This window comes from Numenius arquata, chromosome 6 (assembly GCF_964106895.1).
Source record: "Numenius arquata chromosome 6, bNumArq3.hap1.1, whole genome shotgun sequence".
Classification (NCBI taxonomy): Eukaryota; Metazoa; Chordata; class Aves; order Charadriiformes; family Scolopacidae; genus Numenius; species Numenius arquata.
Window position 1 is genome coordinate 11,885,698 of NC_133581.1, and position 23,624 is coordinate 11,909,321.

The following is a 23,624-nucleotide window of genomic DNA, read 5'->3' on the forward strand; positions in this document are numbered from 1 at the left end:
GGTACCAAAGACTTAAGAATACAACCCCTGTAGCCTCTGTTCAGCCAAATTAACCCTCTCAAATGTCTATGCATCCCTATAAAAAAAAATGCCTTGCAACCTTCAAACTGTGACTTGCCAGAGGTCTACATGTAGAATGTGAAACTACTGAAGTTTGCTTCTAACTATCTCAGGGCTCAAATCTAGTAATAAGAAGAGTAGATTTGGTTCTTTAATGGAGTGGTATGGTATCCCCCAAGTAAACCAGTATAAAGCAAAATTCTTTATTTTATGTCTGCTGCTACTACAGTAATTACAAGTATTGCAGACCGGCCACTTAAACATTCTTTAAAAAAAATTCAATAGCAAAATCATGTCATGTCCAATTCAGTGGCATTCTGCATTGACTTAGTAAGGGTCAACAGAATGCTAGCAAAAGGTTAAGTTCAGGTTCAAGCTTCTGCAGCTGTAAGACACAAGCAAGCCAAAAAGTGTCCATTTAAGACCTTAAGATACTTGAAAGGAAAACTAAAGATAAGATTACAATCCACAGAAGAGACGCTACTCTCAAATTTAGAGTTCCAAAAGCACTGAAAAAATCAAATGCTGACCTGGAACAGAAACTCAGACAAGGAAATACAGACGTGAGTCTTCAGGCTCCAAGACAAGAGAAACTGAGATATTCCTGCCACAGGGTATTAGGAAAATGTTGCAGATAAAAAGAGATCCGGAGTGGTTGTACAGCACTGACCTCTACAAAGTGCATGTCAGAGTGGTTTGGTCTTTAAAAAGACAAGAATCCTCCATAGCTTAGCTGAAAGTTGGTGTTTTGTGCCAGCCAGCACATTCAAAGTTGCAAAACAAGTAATTAAATCTGAATAGTTTCAATGTTCGACAGATACTATTCCTTCTGGAATTCACTTCTACATGGTATTCTATCACAAACAACACTCTTACTTGGCTACAGCGATTTTTGCTGTAGAGAAACACAGACATCACAACTGGTTTGTTTTTTTTTTTTCTAACAGCAGTCATTAATTTGATATTTCTAATGCAAAGCCATGGTAAGCTTTCAGAAATAACAAAGATAACGTAGTGTGGAGTTCCACTAAATTAAGCATTTTGTGGCTATAAATTGCAGGAGACCATTCACTAATGATTCTATTTCTGGGTCACCAGGTTGCATTAAACTAAATCAAGGAGGAGATTTTACCAAGCACTATAATCCAAGCTTCCTGTGTGCAATTAAGCACTCAATATATTAATAGAACACTGAGCCAGGAAGCACGCAAGAAAAACATGCATTTTTTTTAATACCATGGTTTTAATAAAATTTTCTTCAAATAACTTAAAACTGTGGAGCATGAGGGGAGTGAAACATTTCCTGTATTTCACAATTTGCTTTAGCAGGCGTACATGAAATAATTTTATCAGACCACAAATGCAAGAGGAACGTCTTTGCTTCAGTTTTAAATAGGTCTTTTTTTGTTTCAATGAAAAAAAAACCCACTGTTGGACTGTAAGACAACATTTTTCTCACTTTGCCTTGCCCAAAGCCTTAACTATAGATCTAGCTCAAATTACTTCCAAAAGCTGGACAGTTTCCCCTGTATTCAGGATTTTTTTTCTTTCATAAACTCTTCTCTCTGAAATGAGACAAAATAGGTAGTATTTGCTTGCTGTAATTAAACATACTGTTAGTTTCTCCTTAATGCTTCAAACCATTACATCTAGTAAAAGATTTTCTTATTGTCTTGTGGCACAGTTATTCTGTGAGAGTGTCACTGATTTTATCGTTTCTTCTTCACTGTTTGTCCAGTGATATTTTAAGTCTTATCAAGACTGAAGCAACGTGTGTTCCAGTTCTACAAGGTCAATATAGAAAATCATGTAGCTACTTACGAGAGAATGTTTCTTGAGGATTAATTACTGTTTTGACAAACGTTTCGAGAATGGAAAACTGTGCATTTAGTGGCTAAAGTAACATTTTTGCTCAGTACCTTAATCTACATAATAGAGCATATAGGGCCTTAGTAAAAGGTTTGGGTTGTTGTTGTTCAACTTCTCACCAATAGCTACAAAAATGAACTTGAATAATAACTGAGTGTTATTTGTACACCACAGCTTTCATCCAGGAATCTGGAAAACTTTCTAAAGGTGCACACATACTGCTCTGTTTTCTACACAGCTTACAGCCACACATGCCAAAGTCAGATACCTTTGACACGGTCCCCCATGACATCCTGCTCGCCAAACTGGAAAGATACAGATTTGATGGGTGGACGGTTCAGTGGATAAGGAATTGGCTGGATGGTCGCATCCAGAGGGTAGTACTCAATGGCTTTAAGTCCAGATGCAGAGCAGTGACAAGTGGTGTCCCTCAAGGGTCTGTGCTGGCACCGGTACTGTTCAACATTTTTATCAACGATATAGACAGAAGGATGGAGTCCACCATCAGCAAGTTTGCGGACGACACCAAGCTGTGTGGTCTTGTCGATACACCAGAGGGACGGGATGTCATCCAGAGGGACGTGGACAGGCTGGAGAGGTGGGCTCAAGTAAACCTCATGAGGTTCAACAAGAGCAAGTGCAGAGTTATGCACCTGGGCTGGAACAACCCTCGCTATCAATACAGACTAGGGATGAGGTATTAGAAAGCAGCCCTGAGGAAAGGGACTTGGGGGTGCTGATGGATGAAAAGCTGGACATGAGCAGGCAGTGTGTACTTGCAGCCCAGAAGGCCAATCGCATCCTGGGCTGCATCAAGAGATGTGTTGCCAGTAGATCCAGAGAAGTGATTCTGCCACTTTGCTCTGCTCTGGTGAGACCTCACCTGGAGTATTGTGTGCAGGTCTGGAGCCCTCAATATAAGGAGGACATGGACCTGATAGAGAGGGTCCAGAGGAGGGCCACAAAAATGATCAGGGCGTTGGAGCAGCTCTGCTACGAGGACAGGCTGAGGGAGCTGGGGTTGTTCAGCCTGGAGAAGAGGAGGCTCCGGGGAGACCTAATAGCAACCTTCCAGTACCTGAAGGGGGCCTACAGGAAGGCTGGAGACAGTCTGTTTACAAAGGCCGGCAATGACAGAACAAGGGGTAATGGCTTTAAACTGGAAAAAAGCAGATTTAGATTAGACATTAGGAATAAGTTCTTTACCATGAGGGTGGTGGAGCACTGGAATAGGTTGCCAAGGGAGGTGGTTGAGGCCCCTTCCCCGGAGACATTCAAGGTAAGGCTCGATGAGGCCCTGGGCAACCTGGTCTAGTTGGGGATGTCCCCGCTGACTGCAGGGGGGGTCGGATTAGATGACCTTTGAAGGTCCCTTCCGGCCCAGATGATTCTATGATTCTATACCTAATAACAGAATGAAACGGGACACAAGCTGGGAAGCTCCTAACTTGGAGTCAACCACTTTACTTGGCTATCCATTGCCTCCCCTCACAGCTGTGCTCTCAAAAGGCACTACCAGGAATATTAAAGTTTTTACTAAAGTATGTGGCTAAACTTGTGCACCAGGAAAGATACGACTGTACAGATACTGAAGTCATGCACGAATACCAGATATCATCTCTGCAAAAGAAAAAAAATTTCCAAGTCATGAAATCACACCAAAATACTTTTCTGAGCAATGTTTTCGGCAGGTTCTCTTTATCTGTGCTGATATCATGAATGTGAAACTCAGTATTATTAAAAGGCATTGAATCAGGATAACTACTTGATTAGTCAAACTATATTAAAAAAGGTAACATGTCTGAAACTTGATACTGATTTACAAACATAGTACTCAAGGGAAGTAGGAATTTGTCCTGTTTTCAGTTGTCCCTAAAAGAAGATATAGTCTCATTGTTACCTTAGTGAAGGCTCGGTAGCACAAACCACACAGTTCCACCAGGTAGGCCAGGGTAAAGACAGCATTCTGAATTACAAAGCTTAGTAATTTTGAAAAAGGCTCCAGAAGACTCTGCAATGATATGATTTAGAAAAGTCAATAACTGTTTGCTCAGCAAAACAAAAAGCATTCCAACTCTGAAATGCCTGAATGGAACAGCACTATTTTTAGCTCAGAGGCCATCTTGCTGGGATTTACACTGTTTCGGTCAAATGGCTATTCCATCTAGTATTTGCCTGCATGCTTGTATGAGAAATTAGAAGCAAAATATTGGAAAATAGTTTCACCTCTAACACAGTGCTTATGAGATATAAGAGATTCTGTAGTGTTTATGCAGGAAAATCTCACTGACCTCAGAAGAATTGTACTGCAGAACTTCCTTAGAAGTTCATTACTTTTTCTTTTTTTTTTTTTTTTTAAAAGAGAATGGCGAGGGGGATGGGAAAGAGAACATCAAATCTTTAGGAAGATATACATTTACACCCACACATGAATGTAATCCCACCCACACTTTACTGTAACCTAGATTCCAAAGCTTTTATCATTCTCCAAAGAGTATTGGACTGCACAATTTTATGCTTACATATAATACTTTCCTAGCTGGAGGGTAAGAACACATTCATAGAATACTGCAGGCTGGCTAAATCTGAGGCAACAGAGTTTTGTCTTCTTGGAACTTACCCTGGTGGCACTCGTGGTAGGTATCTTCAGCAAGCAAATCATGATTCTTAAACTAGAATCTAAAGAACACTGTGAACATATTTGAAGGCAGGAAAGAAAGAAAAAAAAAAACCATCAGAGTTAGTACCTTTCTGCGCACATGTCTTGCTTTTAGCCAAAATGCTGGTTCTCTCAAATGCAGTATTCTAATCTGACAGAGACAGGGCATGGTAAGTGTAGAGGAAAAAAACCAACAAAGAGGTGAAGAGTACTCAGGTCAGAGTTGTTACTGTTACCCATGGAAAATATAGTTAAAGAAATGGATCAGATATACAATAAATCCAGTCCTCTGGAAACATCAGTTGAATCATTAGAAAACATTTACAACAATCCACTTGATTTCTCATCAACAGGTCTCCTGTTGTTTCAGGACATCCTGAGCAATGGCAGTATAGCTCGTTCCTATACATCTTACCTTAAGTGGCAAAACACAGGGGAGTTTAGTAAGGAAGGTCTGAAACTGATTACTAATTGTGGTCCAGAGGTTGCTGGGCGAATCCATGGGCAAGGCTTCCATAAAGGTAGCAATATTTTCCAAACAGCGCAGCATTGCACCCCCTGCTGGTAAATTCTTTTTGTTGTTTAAACCCTGGGAAACAAAACAGACACATGCAGAAACGGCCCCTTGAGTAGTATTTGGAAATGCTGAGATTATTTTTTAGAGACCAAATACTACTTACCTCATCCATAATGCTAACGATAAAATTTTGTGCAGGGAATCTGAACTGTGCATTGTGACAGTTAGGTCTAGTTCAGTTTCTAAAGAATTGACCAAAAGATTTCGAGCCAAAATGTTATAAGCAGGGTTCTAATTCATGCTTAGACTGTCATGACAGTAAAAATGCAGAACTCAAAAGTATTCACTAGTGGATTGCCCATGTTTTCCTTTGGACAGTTTTAAACAAGCTATGTTCATTAATGTTCAGTAGGCTATGTATGCTTTTTCGGTTTGTGTACTAAGGCCAGGAATGGAGAGACATAAGCAGTTTTAAAGTGATGTCAAAGGCTTTGTCTGAAGGAACTGCTGTGCCCTTGGAAGAACAAGTGACTAGTGCCAGTGGGAGGGTAACAGTCATGGCAGGAACAAGTTGAGTGCACAGAAGGCAGCCAGTGAAAGGCAGGCAATAAATCTTTGGACTACTTGGGCAAACTGCCATCAGATACAGAGGAGAGGGAGAACTGAGATGTTCCTGAAAACCAGAAATAGTGCTGGGGGAAGGGATGGCCCACACAACTAATGTATAGGACAGCTCCAGGAACTGGACTGAGGGGAAAAAAAAAAAAAAAAACAACACACACACACAAACAAAATAAACCAAAAAAACCAAACCCCAAATGGTGAGGACAGCCCAATCCTGCTTCCAGGGAGGACAAAACAAAAACTCACATTGCATTTGGTGATGCAAGTTTGCACTCTTAATGAATGAGGAGAAATGACCCAATATGCCTGATAATGCTAATAAAACTAGCACCATTAACAGAGCTGATTGCCAACATACCTCTAACAGCTGGCTTAGAGCGGCAATGGAACTCAGCTCACTGAAGTCCATAAGAGACATGGCCAAGGTCCGTAAAAAACTTCCATCTGAAATCCAAATGACATTTTTGCACTGCCTGTCCACAGAGATAACTGAAAGGGTGAGAAATGCACTCAGGTACCACACGTTACCTTTAATATTGCTCTGGAAGAGCTGGGGGAAAATGCCATTGGGAGCCAGCTGATGGAACACACAACGGAGGAACTGCTTGGCCACACCTGCAGCATTTCCAGGGATCATCATGCTGAAATGAAGGGAAGAAAAGCAAGAAGAAAGAAATTGCATTGCAGATTAAACACTTCTCAAAGCTGACTACACAGAGAAAATAAAGATGATCATATTCTTTTAAATTAAGGAAGTGCTCAGTTATGAGTGAGACAGTCAAAAGCAGAACTGTCCTGACCCCAAAGAACAGTTCAGCATGTTATTTTATGACTTCAGCTCGACTATGCATAGCTGAAGAAGTTATGTATGCATATCTAAAGTATGTAAGTCTCAATAAACAGTTGCATATTTCCTGGTTCTCCACATAATATTATTTGAGTCATCTGAGTTTGAAATATAATCCTGCTCTCACCTTGTGTATTTCAGTGATACAGGCTGAAGTTCTTGGCTTTACCATAATGAACAACAGGTAAACACACACATTATAATATTAATTTGCCTCTTGCAGGTCCCTTCCAGAGATGAAATACTTCCTAATCACTCATAAAATGAATGGCTTCATTTAAAAAGCTAAAGTACTATCTTTTTACTCATAAACTGCACACCTTAACATATTTTCAGTTTCTCAAAATTAATTTATCCAATTCAGCCTCTGATTTATATAATGAGACATCACTACCAGGGCTTCTCCATGGCCAAGGATGAGTCACTTGACTGAATGTATGGGGACAGTTTATCAAGACAAATACTGAACACACAAGCTAGAAAAAGCTGCACTGAAATTGTGGAAACCACAAGGCATCTTTAAATTCTGAGTTTTTTTCAAGTTCAACGCATAAGAAAATGGGTTCCTGTTCATCTTCAGAACACACAAGATATTTGAAACAAGTGGGAAAGGACAGGCTTTTTGTGTTGCTCACAAACCTTAAATAATTTTTTAAAAAGTTAAATTTAGCTCATTTCAGGGCTATGGCAGATGATGCTTTAATGATGCTGATGATTAATTGTTTCGTTTTGGCTAAGGTATCCTTTGCTACCATACCTTTCTGCTTGATTAGAAAAACTGGTACTTGATGCCAACCTGGAATAAAAATAATAAAAAATAATAAAAAAATAAATTAAGCTCTCATGCTTTTTTTGTGCTTCATTTTTAACTAAGCCAATAAAGTATCATTTTTTTAAAATAATAAACAAGAAATTCAAAGAACATTTAAAATGTAACCAGAAAGGTCTTCTGAAGAGCACATAAATTCAGTCAAATCACGTTTGCACAAGAGAGAAACTCTATTCAGTCTCGCAGTCTCACAAATACTTAACAGCTCTAAAGAAAATTCTACTTGCCTCCCTGTACTAGCATGAAGATAATGATGTAACGCTATTGCCTTACATGCACATCATAGATAATTACTAACCTAGAGGGATCTGGAGAAAAAAAAAAAGTTTGCCAGAAGCTGCCTACTGACTGAATTGTTTCTTATTAACACAGCAACATAAACAAAGCCAAAATTCTCTACTTGGCAGTCTAAAGTCAGGCTTCTAGTTCCAGATATTGACACCTAAATAACTGGCCTAATTTCAGAAACACTAAGTACCTACAAGCTTTCACAAAGTAAGATGAGAAACACCACATTCTCAAAAATCAGGTCATTTATTTTTGTACCTAAATATAGACTTTAAAGCCAAATACGGGCATTCAGTGATGAAAATACTGAACACAATCTTAAAACAAAATCATACTCTTCCATACCCAGGACATATAAACAAACGGCATCAGGGTTTATAATATCAAAGCAATACACTTTCAATACTAAAAGCCACTAAAAAGCAATTATAAAGATGTACACTGGAAGCATCTCTTACATACAAAATACCATGCAATTTTTACTTTAATCTGCTGCATATCAGTATTTCAGCTGGTGTAAGTTGATATGTCTAAATGGAAAATTCAGAGAGCTACGCTAATTTACATCTGCTGATGAACTGGCCTTCAAGACTTATCTTTGATTCACAATCCTTTCAGGCTGGATTTAACTGTTGCTCAATCCTCTTGTCAGCCTCTCTTCTGAAGAGTTTGTCTCTAGTCACCACTGCAAAATCCAAAAAGGACCCTAAGGCAGCTCAGTCGAATGCATCAGTGTAAACCAAAATGGGCGGTGATTTTCATTAATGAGGCACGACAAGATGGGGACACAGCATACTTTCAACAGCGCAATAATGTCAGGCTGGATGGTGCAGGGGATTGAAGATTGTATTCTCTTCAGTTGTCCCAGCGTAAGTCAGAAAGACTCTAATCAGTCCCTGACTCCACTGATGTCAAGAGGAGTCCACACTAAAACACAAGATGTTAATTCTGGTGTGCAAAGGTAATTCTGGGTGGGGTCTGAAGCTACTTTCAAGCAATACAGACCTTGATTCTGGAATAACTGTAGTATCTGCTTACATGAAAGCACATGTGGATTTCTGCAGAATACAATGAGGCTAATCACATGGCCTATGGGCATGATACTTGTTTGCAAAAATCTACTAAAGCATACAAATACAACAGCATAAAATATTTTTTCTAAAAGAAGTCAAAGTCCTATGCAAAGTTGTTCTCTCCTTTTGAATGCAAGGGGATTTTTATGATAAACAAAACTTCTGGTTTCTACCTTCAGAAAAACTTCAGGAGACATGAACACTTGAGAAAATCTGAAACTTTTTGAAATTTACAGCTTGTACATATTTATCATTACTACTCTAAATATTTTGTTGCACAAAGGCCATGAACCCTCATCATACCTCCACTTTGCAGACCACAAAGCAGAACAGTAAAGGGACGGTAGACAGTAACTGGATGTGCTCAAATTTGTACATGTTAAGAACAGAAGTTAAGCTTTTCAAAGCTCCTCACTAACTCAAGAGCCTAAATGCCATTTTGAAACAGGGCTTTGATACTTGGAAAGCTAAATCTCCCTGGAAATCAATGAAATAAGAATCAACAAGTCACAGATCTTGATTCAGGAGCAAGGGCATAAAATTAAGTGCATGCCAGAGTCTTATAAACATGTCAATCTCTAACTGTCTGTAACTTGAACCCAGAACTTTTTCTCTTCTGAAAATCCCAACAGATGCCTATCTGCACCTGTGGGTACTCAAATAACTTTAGAAAATCTTTCTGTATATTGTTTAGGTATTCTGAAAGATCCTGGATTTCCTAACTCCTTGTTTCCTCTTCTAAGTATGAAAGTAGTAGTTCTTTTTCTAAGAATAAAATTGCAAGAAATCTAATTCATTCTCACCTCTGCTGTCAGATGGGTATTTGGAGGTAATGATACGGCACTGCTTGATGAAAGACAGTGACAGGTTATATACATGAGTACTGTGTATATACCTCGAGTATATATACCTCGAGTACTGTGTCCAGTTTTGGGCCCCTTACCACAAAAAAGACATTGAGGTGCTGGAGCGGGTCCAGAGAAGGGCAACGAAGACGGTGAGGGGTCTGGAGCACAAGTCTTATGAGGAGAGGCTGAGGGAGCTGGGGTTGTTCAGCCTAGAGAAAAGGAGGCTGAGGGGGGACCTTATTGCTCTCTACAACTACCTGAAAGGCGGTTGTAGAGAGGTGGGGGTCTGTCTCTTCTCCCAAGTCACAGGCGACAGGACTAGAGGAAATGGCCTCAAGTTGCGCCAGGGGAGGTTCAGGCTGGATATTAGGAAGAATTTTTACACTGAAAGGGTTATCAAGCTTTGGAATGGGCTGCCCAGGGAAGCGGTTGAGGCACCATCCCTGGAGGTGTTCAAAAGACAGGTTGACATGGTGCTGGGGAACATGGTTTAGTGATGGTTTTTTTGTCAGAGTTAGTTTGATGGTTGGACTAGATGATCTTGAAGGTCCCTTCCTTCCTAGATGATTCTATGATTCTGTAAGGCAACTGAATGCCTCTCTGCTTATATATGCTACTTATTTTGCATGTATTCAAAATAATTCCCTTGTGGGGAGTCTATTACTGGACTTAGAATTTGTCAGAAGTGACAGTCAGTAGGAACAACTAGGAATACCCCACATTGCATGCCATCTGCTGCTCTAAAACAATTATCTCACTCCAAAGATACAGCATTTCCTCCTCAAAGCACAGAAAAAGGTAGCCCATTCGGCCCTCATCCCTTGCTAATTTATTTTCAAAATTATTTACTCTGTGTAAATACTGCTGGATTTACAAGAATCACACAGAATGGATAGCATCTGTCTAGATTAGAAACTTTGCCTCCATCAGAGTTCATTAGCAGCAACAGCAGGGAACTGCAGCCTTGCAATTAACAGAAATGGAGGACTCAAATAGCTGCTGTGTTTAAATGGAATTGGGAGGGAGTGCAGAGGAAGGGCTGTGAAGAGCCATGCCCCTGCAGAAACCATAGTCAAGCGATTTTAATTTCAGTCACTGAAAAGAACATGGAAAAGGAGAGCTGTGCATCATTTCTGCACTTCTAGTGCTGTTCAGAAGTTTATTCCGAAACACCCCCAACGCATCCCTCCCACCTCTTAGGCAGGAAGTTGTGGAAGTTGCGAAGGCAGCAACGACCAATAATGCAATAGCAATGGTGCACTTCAATTATCCCACGCACACTGGGTAGAAGTCACAAGAGAAAAATAACAGACACCAAATGTTTAAGACTTTAGCAGCAGTTAGTTAGGAAGCCCTCATAAGGAGATGCAACTCTTTACTTAGTCTTAATTAGCATACAAAATATGGTTGAAAAGCCTGAAGAGCTTCAGGTATGCTAACGAATACCCAGGAGTCAACAGTCCTCCAGGAGCAACAAAATTCAGAAAAGCTGACCACATTTGTGCATAACTTCGAAAGCAGGAACTACATAAAAGTGAAAAATTCTGTCAAAGCAGCAAAAAGAGGTATCCAAGAGAATTCAGTCTTTATAAGAAGCACAGAAGCTGTTTAAGAACACTGGGAGCACAGAGCCACGGTACCCCACTTGTTAAGACTTCAAGAGAGGAGAAAGAAGGAAAGGTGAGGGAGGTTATTAAAAAAAAGGCGGCTTCTTTCGAATAGCTGAAGTCATGTCTCAAATGAAAGCAGAAAAGAGCATAAATTCTGACAAATCCAATGTAAAAACCACAAGAAGGCAGCCCAAAAAACTGTTCAAGGAGCAACTAGCAGAAGGAATAAAAGCTAAGAGAAAATTTTTTTTTCAAATAAAACAGGATCAAGAAGCACACCAGAGAGTAGGCTGCATTGATTGCTGTTCAGGTAATAAACAGGGCATTCAAGGAAGATAAGGGTACTGCAGAAAAACTGAGTTAATCTTTTACATCACTGCTTACAGTGGGACAAGCTGGGGAGACTCCTGACCTGGAACCTCCCTTTGGAGGGTAAAAGGGGAGGACATCAAAGGAGCTGCCCAAAATTGAAGTGACAGTGGAAGAAGTTACATAAGAAATTTATGAAATGATGAGTAACAAAGGAGCAGACAGAACCAGATGCTATTCACTTAAGAGTTCTGAAATATATAACTTCATACAGTGAAGTTTATGTAAACCCAATTCCAGGCACAAAGTTCTTTCGATCCCATGGGACAGAGGAAAGTCCTGCATTTACCTTCCTACAGACTGCATGATGTCCAACAGCAGAGGGGCAGCCAAGTCTGGACTAAGGTGAATGAACGTCGAGAGCACAACTATGGCCAGGCCTAGTGTTTCTTCATCATATTCTTCAAGAATAGCCCCACAGTCATGGCACCTGCAAAGAACAGTTTTAAAAACCAGCATTAACGAATTTAAAACAAAGTATTACATATGTATATGTAAGTATACATACATATACATATACAAAGTATATACATATGAAAAAAATGTCTTTTTAAAAGTACTATTATTTAGTATATTCTATTCAAAACGTAGTTAGAAAGATAACGTAATGGTGATCCCTCTATAATTAATAACAGTCTATGGCTTTCAAACATTAATAAAGCTTCTCACTAGAAAGATGTGAAAAAGAAGAAACTGGCTGTTTCTTCACTGACAGAGGCCACAGGGCAGCCCTTGGTTTGGGTCCTTCATTAGTAGGAATAAATTGCTAGCCAATTCCCTCACTGTACTGGACTACATCGGTTTGCACTACCCAAGAGAAATCTGCAGTAGTGAAGATGAGCCCTCAGCAATGACCCAAGAGAAATCTGCAGTAGTGAAGATGAGCCCTCAGCAATGTGAACACCAGCCAGTTCATGCAAACTGGGCTCAGGCAAGGGCTCAAGTCCCTGGCACTCTTCCGTTTAGCAGCCTAGACACAGTGATGCTCATAGATGATCTTAAAGAGATGGAACAATTTCACATTGTCATAGAATCACAGAATCATAGAATCGTCTAGGTTGGAAGAGACCCTTGGGATCATCGAGTCCAACCATCTACCCTACTCTACAAAGTTCTCCCCTATATCATATCCCCCAACACCACATCTAAACGTCTCTTAAACACATCCAGGGATGGTGACTCAACCACCTCCCTGGGCAGCCTATTCCAATGCCCGACCACTCTTTCTGTCCTTCCTGTCAGTCATGAATTATGAATAACAAATTATACAATTAGGAAACAATGACCCGATTGGTTCCCATAGCAGTTACAGCTATTAAGAAAGAAATCAAAGGACCTTTCAGGGGCACAGAACCTTAGATTTTAAAGAAGTCTCCTTTCCCAGGGCAGATTTGCTGCTGAGTCACTTATCCTTCCTGAAATGCTCAGACAACTGATGAAGTTCTGAAAGGGCTCCATAATGTCTAATTATAAAGGGGATGTCAGATTTAGGAGAGATGAGACTGGCTTTCACAGCCTATGAAAAAGGCAAACCAACATGGGGAAACTGGCTTATCTCAGCCCAGTGGGAAGGCTTGCTTAATTTCATCAATCAGTTGCTAATGACTCCAACAGATTGTGATATTTTAACTTAATGGAATTGTACAGGCAATTTTCTTGCCTTTGTTACTTAACAGAAAGAAAATATGCCAACAAAGTCAGGAAAGTCAAGCTCAGCTGGTCTGTATGTTAATAGGTGGTGCTAGAGCTTTGGGGAAATGGCCAAAGGAAGTGCCAAAAAGAAGCCTAACTTTTGGGATGCTTCACTTTGTCATGCAATAAGGTCCACTTCCAGTCCCAGCCTGCAGAATGGCCCTGTCTTTCTCCAGTAATCATCCTTGCATGTCTGTCTACTGGACTGAGCCCAGGAGCACAAGCAACAACTTACAGTTTCTCTTCCCAATTTTTGACCAAATCAGTGCACGTCTCCCTGCTGACTGCTTTACTTCTCCATTAAAAAGGGTACACTTATGTTTAACACTTCCTTTAGAGGCATTTTAACCAACCAATTAAGGTTTGCAAAAGCTTTCAGGATGGGTGAGTATCAGCTTTAAAAATGCTATGTTGATTACACATGACTACACATCAACAGTTAACCTATTTGAACAAAAACCCAAAGGAATTTTAAAAAAGAGCTTTTGATTTTTCCTACAGTGGAAGTGGTTTCCGACAGATCATAAGGAAACGTTGACTTAAAATAGGATGGAAAGTGCTCCCCCTGCCCTCCGTGCACACTCAATAGCCTGAGTCATCATTTTGGCTGTGCAAACTCATACAGGTCCTACCGAACTAAAAGCATATCTTGCTGACAGTGTTTGGAAAATGTTTACCTTGGAGTAAAAAAAATTAATTGGAAAACTTAGCATAGAGATAACTGGTAGAATAGACTTTATATTTCCATAAAGTATATCTATACTTTACTTGATCTATTTGAAGTTCAACTAGTTCTTTGAAAGGAACAGAAAAAGAACTTACTTGTCAGTCATCATAGTGGGCTGGTCATCAGCAAATTCTTCTGGTGCAGGTACAAACATACTGACTATACTGGGTGCTGATAGCAAGCTAGATTTTGTGGCTCCTTAAGGCAATTAGGGGGAAAAAAATAAAAACAAAAAAAAAAAGGAAAGAAGATCACTAAACAGAAATCCAAACTGCTCGAAGAGTAGAATTCTAAAGAAGAGCCATAATAGTTTTACTGTGCAGAGAAATAAGTGTCTACAGAAGAATATACAGTACATTCCTTACTTCCGCTGGGTTATTCCAATTACCTAGAAGTATCAATTAAAAAAAATTACCAAAAGAAAAATCCTTGGAAAAAAGATAAAGAACAAAAATTCCAGGAAGGCAGATGGATTTGTATCTACTCATTTTTTAGGGAGAGAAGACGATGCTACAGCTCCTATGAGAACGGAGAGCAGAAGATTTGCAGTGTTCCCCCATAATTCTGGGGAATTACCTTCCCACTGTTCTCAACAACATGAAGAAGGAACTAAGTTCCTATGTCTCAAGACCACATTATCAATCTATTCATACCATCCCTAACAGAGGAGAGAAATCAGGAAAGGACAGCTACAAGAAATAATTCATAAGGAGTTGAAAAACATTGAGAATATTGGAGGGCTGATGATTAGAAATGCTTTCCATTGAAAGTCTTCATAAGCATCTTTATTCTCTGAAGCTGAGTTGTTCAGCTGCGGGCATGGCCACTGTGATCACACCAACATATAGGTTTCCCTTTGCCTTTGGCACTTTTTGTGCACCTAATTTCTGATAGATGATTGTTTTAATAGGAAAATTTATGTGCAATGGAAGATTCAAACTCTGGGCTTCTCAGAGTTCTGCTTTCCAGAATTAGAGCAATATAAGGTAGTCTGACAGTCTAACGTCTCTCCAGTACAGTGAGATGGTCCTCCCTTGGTCCCGTTGTTTTCAGACAACAGCAATTGCAGAAAAAAAAAAACATGCAGAAGAGGCAACTCTCCAGCTAGTCTGGTTGCTAAGAAAACCTCAAGAAGAATAATCAGACTCATTCATGAGCCATCAGAAACTTCGATCAATGCTACTGTGATATACAAGCTATGTCATTCATCTGAGATGCTTTGTGATAATCATTTAAATATTGTTAGCAGTTTCATTTTCCAGATCACTCAAGACAGAAAGAAAGATTCAGTACTTAAAGAAAAATATCTCCTTTGGTTGCCACATGTAGCTGACATGATAGAGAATTATTCCTGTTCCTATCAGTTCAGCTCCAATAATGAATCCAGGGAGCTCAGCTGGTAGATACCATCATTACGTATATAAGCTGTCCCCAAGGGCATCTCGTTCTAAAGGCCAATTTATGAAAAGCTCATTCTAAAAAACAATTTTTAGAGGAGTACCAATGCTCTTTTGATGCCAACTGAAGCACAAATTAGGTAATCCATTATTGACTTTCTTGCTGGTTGTTTCAATCTGCAGCTCAGATTTAATGTTAACATTAGCCTGTTCTGATAATATTTATGGAAAGAGGAGGAAGCTTCTTCACCTAAGTGAGGTTCAGGTGGAATTTCTGATGAGATAATCCCAGTTACTGCAGAAGAATCAAATTTAACATCAGCTCTCAATATAAATAATTAAATAATCTAAGAAGCTCCCACAATTTCCAAACTCAAAGTATGTGGAGTGATGAGGGCTTGTTACATCAGAATAATCAGGTTTTAAACAATCATTTTACTAAGTACGGAAGGAAATATTTCTTTTACATACAGAGTTCAGTATTCATAATTGTGCCCTGGGATTTTGTTGGATGAGTAGATACTCCAGGAAGTACAGAATACTCTTCAGTAATGTAGGATACCATCCAGAATGCAAGGAATAGAAGTAGATTTTCACATATTTCTAGCCAGTTTACAAATGAATAAAGATCCCTCTACCATGACTTCGGAAGTTTCACTGTCACGTTCTCTAGTTGTAAGTCCCCTTGCAGTACACAAATGCTAAAAGCTGTCATAATGCAGGCTACAATGTTGGAATGAAATGTCTTGTACAATAATTTTTCTGTAACCTACAATCTGCAGGAAAGTTGAGGGCTTTAACACAGCTGAACAGAACATAAAATTCAGCACCATTAGGTACTAACCAAAACACCTTCCTGGCAGTGTTAGGAAAGAGATCAGGTCAAATGGACACTGAACTCACCTCTGATTCTTAGTGGTGGTCCCTCCAGGTCAGGGTTTAGGCAAACAGGGACATTGCAAAGTCGCTTTCCATGCTGTATCTGCTCTGTGAATAAATACAGAACTTCAGTCTCCAGAACTATGAATCCAGCATCTGTCACCAGCACCACACATCTTAAACAGTTAAGACAAGAGAAAGACAAATGCACCAGCTATTGAAAAAAATAAAGAGAATAATTAATTTTTTCATCATAGAAAGAGAAAGATAAGAGAAAGACAAATACAAGTTTAAAGAAGCATTTTTTAAGCATAGAAAAGGTGGCGGGGGGGGGGGGGGGGGGGGGGGGAAGGGGTAGAGAAAGATGAAAGAAGTCCACAACAGAAAAAGGACATACATAACCTAACACCAAAGAAGGCATTTTAGAAAACTGTCATTAAACAAGAAAGGAAGTATTAGCCGTGAAGATTCAACAAGTTACGGAACATATGAGTCACAAAAAGAAAAAGACAGCGTTTAGAAATACCAAGAGACTAGAAGTCAGGTATAGTTTGTGCTGACAGAAGTTGGACAAAAAATGATTTTATTTAACAGATAGCAAGTTTGGGAAAAGTGTGGTTTGAAAAAAGAAATGAGAGAGACACATACTACCTAACAACATAAAAAAACAATAATAATAAAGCATGCATGAACCAAGCACGTATCATATACTTAAGTAGCATCAGACTATTTCCTAGTTGTTACACGGGAGTATAATAATTCTTGTGTGACATTAAAATGACAAATAGTCACACTGAGAATTAGTTCTGAAAAAAAAAAAAAAACAAAGCACCTGTTTTCTGTCCAAATAATAATTTTACTTTGAAGCTAGTGATTGAAAAGGAGACTGAGAGATGCAAAGCTTTCTTGAAAAGAACATTTTACTTTGCATCTCCACGCTTGGAGGCCTTTAGCTGGAATGAATCTTGGAGGAAGAAGTCATAGATGTTGTGAAGAAAGCCAGTGGACTTGGAACAAGATTAACAAGACAGAGTTCCAAAGTGGTTTTGAGTACTGACTTGTTCCTCTTGAATACAGGCTAACTACCTCTTGCAGGATGCAAGTAGTAACTTTTTCATCTCTAAACCCCTACCTGAGAAACTAGGTGATACCAGCTAAGTCTCTTCAATAAATAAACCTACCTGCTGACAGGACAAAAAACACATTGTTATCATTGACAAATTCTGACCTTTATGATTTAAGGATCACATGCTGAGCATGCTACTCTGACTGGAGTAGAAAAGATAATCCTGAACTATATCCCATATCTTTAGCCATTCTTCAGCTACAAGATTCAGTTTGATGGAACTTGACGCTGAAGACTGAATTAAGCAAAAATTTTAACTCAGCTGTCCAGAACTGGTGGCGAGACATTCATTCAGCATCCTAAGCTCACATAACATTTTAAGCATTCCTTTCTCTGGATACATCTGGATCTGCTGATAAATTCTTAAGAAGCATGATGTCATGATGTCACAATGTCACTAACATCAAGATGGGCATTTATGATAAACTAGGATGAATGAATTGTTTAGCAACATCCGCTATGAATTTGGTCATAACAGAAAATCTTTTATAGAAGAACAAAACACTTAAGTAATGAGGAAATTATGTGCTTAATTCAGTTTTCATTGCTTTGCATTCATCTTAAAGGGAGAAAAAACAGGGCAGTGAGTGAACAGAAACTTCAGATGTTCAGCATGAGCTGGCAGAAACTTCTCTAAAGAGAAATAGAACTGGCCAGTATAAGGCACAACTCCTTGATGCACCAACACCATTGTAAACATACATGCAAATAAATGATTCCATGCAGTAGGGATAAAAATCCTACAGCTGCTGAAATCAAGTCATACTTCCATTTCATTCAATGAGGCCAGGAAATAACCCAAGTAATATGCAAAACCGTAGGGACACCACTGTAACAGAGGGACTACCTCCCAACTATGTAACTATTCCCATTCATGCCAGGTGAGAATCTGCTACTCACTATGAAGTTTCTCTTTGGACTTGAGACTGATTACTTATCTGCAATGGTAGAATAGAAATACTCACTTTTTTAATGGATTGATACGGAAAGTAATTGGTTTAGGAAATAGAAATAAAGAACAATAAATGCAGCTCACCAGTATCCCAAGTGCTGATATTGTGGGGAGCACTAGACTGGTGTTCCAGCTGCCTCTTCATTAGCTGGTTCATTGTCAGAGCTCCCAAAGAGCCTCTTTTCATTTGTCTGAACTGAGCTGCAAGTCAGAAATGCAAAAGGATTTCAGGAGCTCAGACAACATGTAAAACTACTCTTATTTCCTGATCTTACAAGCCAGCACGAGATAAATACTGAAAGGGCAATCCTTGCTCTAAGGATCTTGCTCAAGTCAATATGCACTTTTCACACAACTACATGTGGAACAATACTGGCCCCAATGACATCAGTCATAAATGACTTGGATTCAGGATCTCACCCATTGTGTCAACTGTCAGTGCCTTTTTGTCCCCAAATATCACAAAAGCTCTTCAAAACACTTGGTATCTGTGAAGTGTAAGATACTACCCCAAAATTCCCAGGCTCACAGGTGATAAATGTGTACTTGAATCCCACTCACATACAATGTACCAAGGAAGGAAGCTTGGTCTCCTCCCAGCAAAGTACAGAGGACAGCTGTGTCCATGCTCACCGCAGGAAAGCAAATTCTCTGCCTGTGTACCATCAGCACCCTTCACGAGTGACTCAACCTGAACAGGCCTCCTAAATACCCACCACTCAGGCATAGCACCTGCACATTCTTCTGAAGCATAAAACCACCAGGGTCCCTTTTGCAACTTCACTGCCATTCTTCTGACATGGCGCCATCAAGCAACAGGCATTCTATTTTGCCTCATCCGACTATTTACAATACTTCTTTAAATGGATATTGCTGTTTGCCTTAAGAGAGATGTGTCTCACTGGCTCACACACACAGAATTTGTGCATTTATAATTTAAGATTTTTCTGATCATGCATTCTCTCAGTGCTTAAATGGAAGGAGAAACAGATCACATACAACTCCTGACTTTATTACCTTTTTCTCCATTCATAAGAAAATTCAAATTGAACAAGCACAATACATTCACTTTGACAGTTGAGTTGGAGCAATATATTTCCACCACTGAAATCAAAATAATTTTTCACAGTACGAAGACAGAGTTTTAAGGCCCTGCTTGAACACGGTTGTGTGAGGCTGCTGGCACCCACCTCCACGCAGGAAAGCTTTTAAGTGTATGCTTAAGTGCTTTCCTCAACAGGGCCTTAAAGCAAGGGCAACAAAGCAAAATCTTCTCATAATGATTATTTTCATCTGCAAATATATTCAACATCATTAAAAAGTATTAACATAATATCAAGTAGCTAAGCTCTGAAAATAAACCCAGCATTTCATAGATATTTCATAGATAAAGGATAAACTCCAACTTCCAGAAAGCTCAGAGGGGTTGAGTACCTTCTTCCAAACTTGCTCTACTCAGTTTCTATCTGAGAGTTTCAAATTCAGGGAAAGCAGAGTACTCCCTAACAAAACAAATACAGGCCCTGAGTAATAATAAACACAAGGATAACTTCAGTGGGAATCTGCACACTGAAATTATTTTATTAGATGAAGTATTTTAAGTGTTCCCTCATTATATTCTTTCAATGTATCGGAGTGTATTTAAACTCTATTTTTGGTCCAAGTACAAATTTCTCCAGCATTGCTGCAAAGCAGTCCTTGTATAACTGAACTTCTAGGAGTGAACCAGATCAAGAGACCATTCCGTATTTCACTATTAAGAATTATATTGCAGCTGCCTTTCACAGCAAATTAGGAGAAAAATAGAATTTCCATCGTTTCCAGGGCAAGGATTTTAAATAGATGCTTTATCACTTTATCAAGCATAGAATTTCCTGATGAAAGAACAGCAATTAACATTAGAAGTGACAAGACTGCTTGGAGTGCAGATGACTGTCAAAATATGGAAAATTATCTCTTTGAATTTTCTTAACAGCTTTTGCGATTGTAATTAAAAAAATTTCATGCATATTTCACATAATCAGGCTATTGTTGAGCAGGTTTGGATTTCTAGCGTTACTTACCTGATTTCTCAAGGACAGCCATGATTTCAAATATTGATAAGTTAAGGAAAAAAAAAAATCTAAATAAAAAAACCCCAGAGAGCTACCAGCTTTTGAACAGTCTTGGAGCCAGGCTGATTGCTGTGGACCAGCATATGACTCTTCATGCCTACGACTGACTAGTGGCATAGGGAGGGAAGTTTTCCGTGATCAGATTTTCCACAGGAAACCCAGCAATCGTGAGAAGATCAGTGCCCTTCATATAGCAGCTGGTGAGCCTTCCATATGCTATGGTCTGGTCAATCATCCTTCCATTGCTGTGGAATTCTCTACTCGAGAAGTCCAAAGGCAAAATCTTCCTATCACATTTATGCTTTCTGTAGCCAGGCATTGGCTATACAAGTAACGTTACTTCTGTTTGTGCTACATAAGTGCCTTGTGCTCACAGTCGTGATCAGGGCTTATTATGCAAAGGACTGTATAGACACACAGTAGAACGTCAAAAATATTTCCATCTAAATGGACAAGAGACACAAGGGAAGCATTCATCTCCCTTTTTGCAGTTGGAAACTGAGGCACACAGGAAGAGGAAAGGAATAGTTATGAAAGAATGTAGGCTCACTATCATATAGATACTACTCCAGATTTCACATACTGGAATTTACAGGAACACCTAACACCCAGTGAAACCAGATAGAGATAGGTCTTTACTGGCACCTCTTTAGATGCTTTAATCAGTGACATCTATATCATTAGGTGCCCAACAAAGGTACTCTGACTACAATGATGCACGTGACATGAGACACTTGTGGTAAAACTGGAGAGAAAACCTCTAATTTGCAGTACTCATCTAGCAAGTCTAAAATAACATCTTCCTTTAATAATCCAGACACCCCTTCTAATCAAATCAGCAGGTGTTGAATTTCAGAAATTAAAATTTAACTTTTCTACAGCAATCTGAAATTGCATTTCAGCAAGACAGTTGAGTAGATCTAAAAGATCGCTGGTGGCAAAGCAGGTCATCATTTCGCCTCCCTTTTCTACTACTCAGAGTCCTGCTCCATCAACCTTCGGGTGTGTTATTTAACATTACCTAGATGGACACGCCATTCGCCATTTTGTTAGTGTTTGCTTTCCGTTGAAACGGGTACGGGATTCTCAGATAAACGGTTGCCGCATTTCAGTGAGTGACTGAGGAAGTGGCATTTCAAGGCATTTTACAAAAATTGCAAGAGATTTTTTTTCCTAAGGTACAGCAAGAAATGTACTGAAGAGCATAGTAACAGCCCTGTGGAGCTCTCATCCTCCGCTTCTCTGCACTGAAAGTTGACAAAGCCTTCTGTCACTGGAAAATTACCATTCAGCTTTAGTGAAATCCTGCTTTTAGCTGCTACCTACTCTAATTCAAGAAAGACACATTTGTCAAATTTGCCATGTCACAACAGAGAATATTGCAGCCACTAACTGCTAAAATCCTGGTGACCATAAGAGATTTAACAGATCTAATGATATCCAACACAACTGTACTCCACTTCCAAGAATCAATGAAACTCAGGGGAAGGCATTTACCATACATGATATGCATCTGACACACAAATACAGCAACTTGGATTTAATCCTCAAACCTTACTTGATATGGAAGAGTGACTACTTGTCTCTGGGACACCTGCTTCAAGGGTCGGTGCAGATGATGACTCTCTTGGCATTTCCAGTGTTGAAAGTCCTTTGGCAGCAGGATCTGTGTGTGAAAATTGTGCTTAAACTCTCAGTATTTAGAATCAATAAATATTTTCCATCCACTTTCTCACTGGATGCCTTTTTCACATCTTTTCAGTCATCCATTCGCCATCTGCCATTCCCAGCAGTTTTAAAAGCATCCAGTGTGTGTCATAACAATTTTTATAGAGGCACAGGGATGTACTGCTTAAAATAACTTTTTAAAGGAGATTTCTACCTATGCTCTTTAGAGCTCAGAACTAAAAAATGCATACAGAGTTTGATTTTGATCCCACTCAGAGCAATTATCAGAACCACCAACAGGAAATAAGAGAGGTACCACTTATGTGAAGCTAGTTTAAGTGACAGCTTTTAAAAGCCTTATCTCCAACATGTTACAAATTTTCATTCAAAAGGCTGCTGATTTAGCAATTGATCTTGAAGATTCAAAAAGTTTCAGATTCTACCATTAAAAAGAAAAATAAGCCACTAAAACTAATGGGTTTATTTTATGATAACTTATGCTACCGATATGGGAAGAATAAAGAAAAAAAAACTTTCAAGTGTTGATGGCTGGTTCCAGCATATCCTATAAAAATGAAAATGTATCTGTGCTGTAAAAAGCCTCAGGTGGGAAAGTAGCCCAGCATTGTGCACTTGAAGAAACAATCCATTTGAATATTTAATTCAGAGATCAGTTATATCAGAAGACCTTCTAAAACACGTGGAAGTATAATAGGCTGACAAAGCTTGAATAAGACTTTGAAATTATAATCAGCCCATTATGATGGTGATATTAAGACTACTTAAATGAATTACAAGTATGTTCTCAAATAAACTAATCAATAAGGCTAAACAAAGCAAAACAGAACATAAGAGATACATTGAACTACCCAAGTCACTGAATTAGTTATCTGAATTGCCTGTATCAACCTACGATGTTAGTGAGCGCTTAATAAGTCACTGTGAATGTTTTATGCTCCCCTTGGATGACATACTTAGACGCATACAACCAAATGATCATCATATATGCCATAATCCTAGGCTCCACATGGTGTTTCAAAACTGGGACAGCCCTTCCAAGCAGTTTCAAGGATGACAGTGTTAGTTAAGGCCTGAAAACTGTCCCTGACTAATGGTCAAAAACACATTTGAGTCTAATTGCACAATTCTTACATGACCATTCTTGTCTAAGAACCTACATGAAAGGTTCAAAAGCACTCAGCTCTCTTTTGTTTTTACAAAGCTCCAGTGGTTCTTCAGCTTACTGGAACCATAAATGAGACGATAGGTCTGGAACGTAAAGGGAACAGAATAACTATGATCACACTGAATGATTTCTCCTTGTAAAAGTGGAATATCGTAACAGGAAATTATACTACGGTTCCCTCTGAAGCAATTAAGAAAGAAGTGAGGTCAGGAACACATAAACATTCCCCATCACTTCACTGGCACCAAAGAACTGAAGCCTGAAGGATTATTTCCTTTTTTAATTAATAT

At 39.2% G+C, this 23,624-nt stretch overlaps 1 protein-coding gene across 3 annotated transcripts in view; it reads right to left on the bottom strand.

Moving 5' to 3' along the window:
* The window catches only part of UNC79 (unc-79 homolog, NALCN channel complex subunit), a 114,511-nt gene that overhangs the window by 27,709 nt on the left and 63,178 nt on the right, over positions 1 to 23,624 (bottom strand). For all 3 annotated transcript variants that reach the window (XM_074148882.1, XM_074148881.1, XM_074148883.1), the window contains 11 exons: positions 22,039 to 22,146; positions 18,451 to 18,567; positions 16,313 to 16,396; positions 14,108 to 14,210; positions 11,883 to 12,023; positions 7,334 to 7,372; positions 6,258 to 6,370; positions 6,088 to 6,173; positions 5,004 to 5,177; positions 4,550 to 4,618; positions 3,830 to 3,940 (listed from right to left, as the gene is read on the bottom strand). In XM_074148882.1, coding sequence (XP_074004983.1) covers positions 3,830 to 3,940; positions 4,550 to 4,618; positions 5,004 to 5,177; positions 6,088 to 6,173; positions 6,258 to 6,370; positions 7,334 to 7,372; positions 11,883 to 12,023; positions 14,108 to 14,210; positions 16,313 to 16,396; positions 18,451 to 18,567; positions 22,039 to 22,146 — 1,145 coding nt within the window. The remainder of the gene's footprint in view (positions 1 to 3,829; positions 3,941 to 4,549; positions 4,619 to 5,003; positions 5,178 to 6,087; positions 6,174 to 6,257; positions 6,371 to 7,333; positions 7,373 to 11,882; positions 12,024 to 14,107; positions 14,211 to 16,312; positions 16,397 to 18,450; positions 18,568 to 22,038; positions 22,147 to 23,624) is intronic.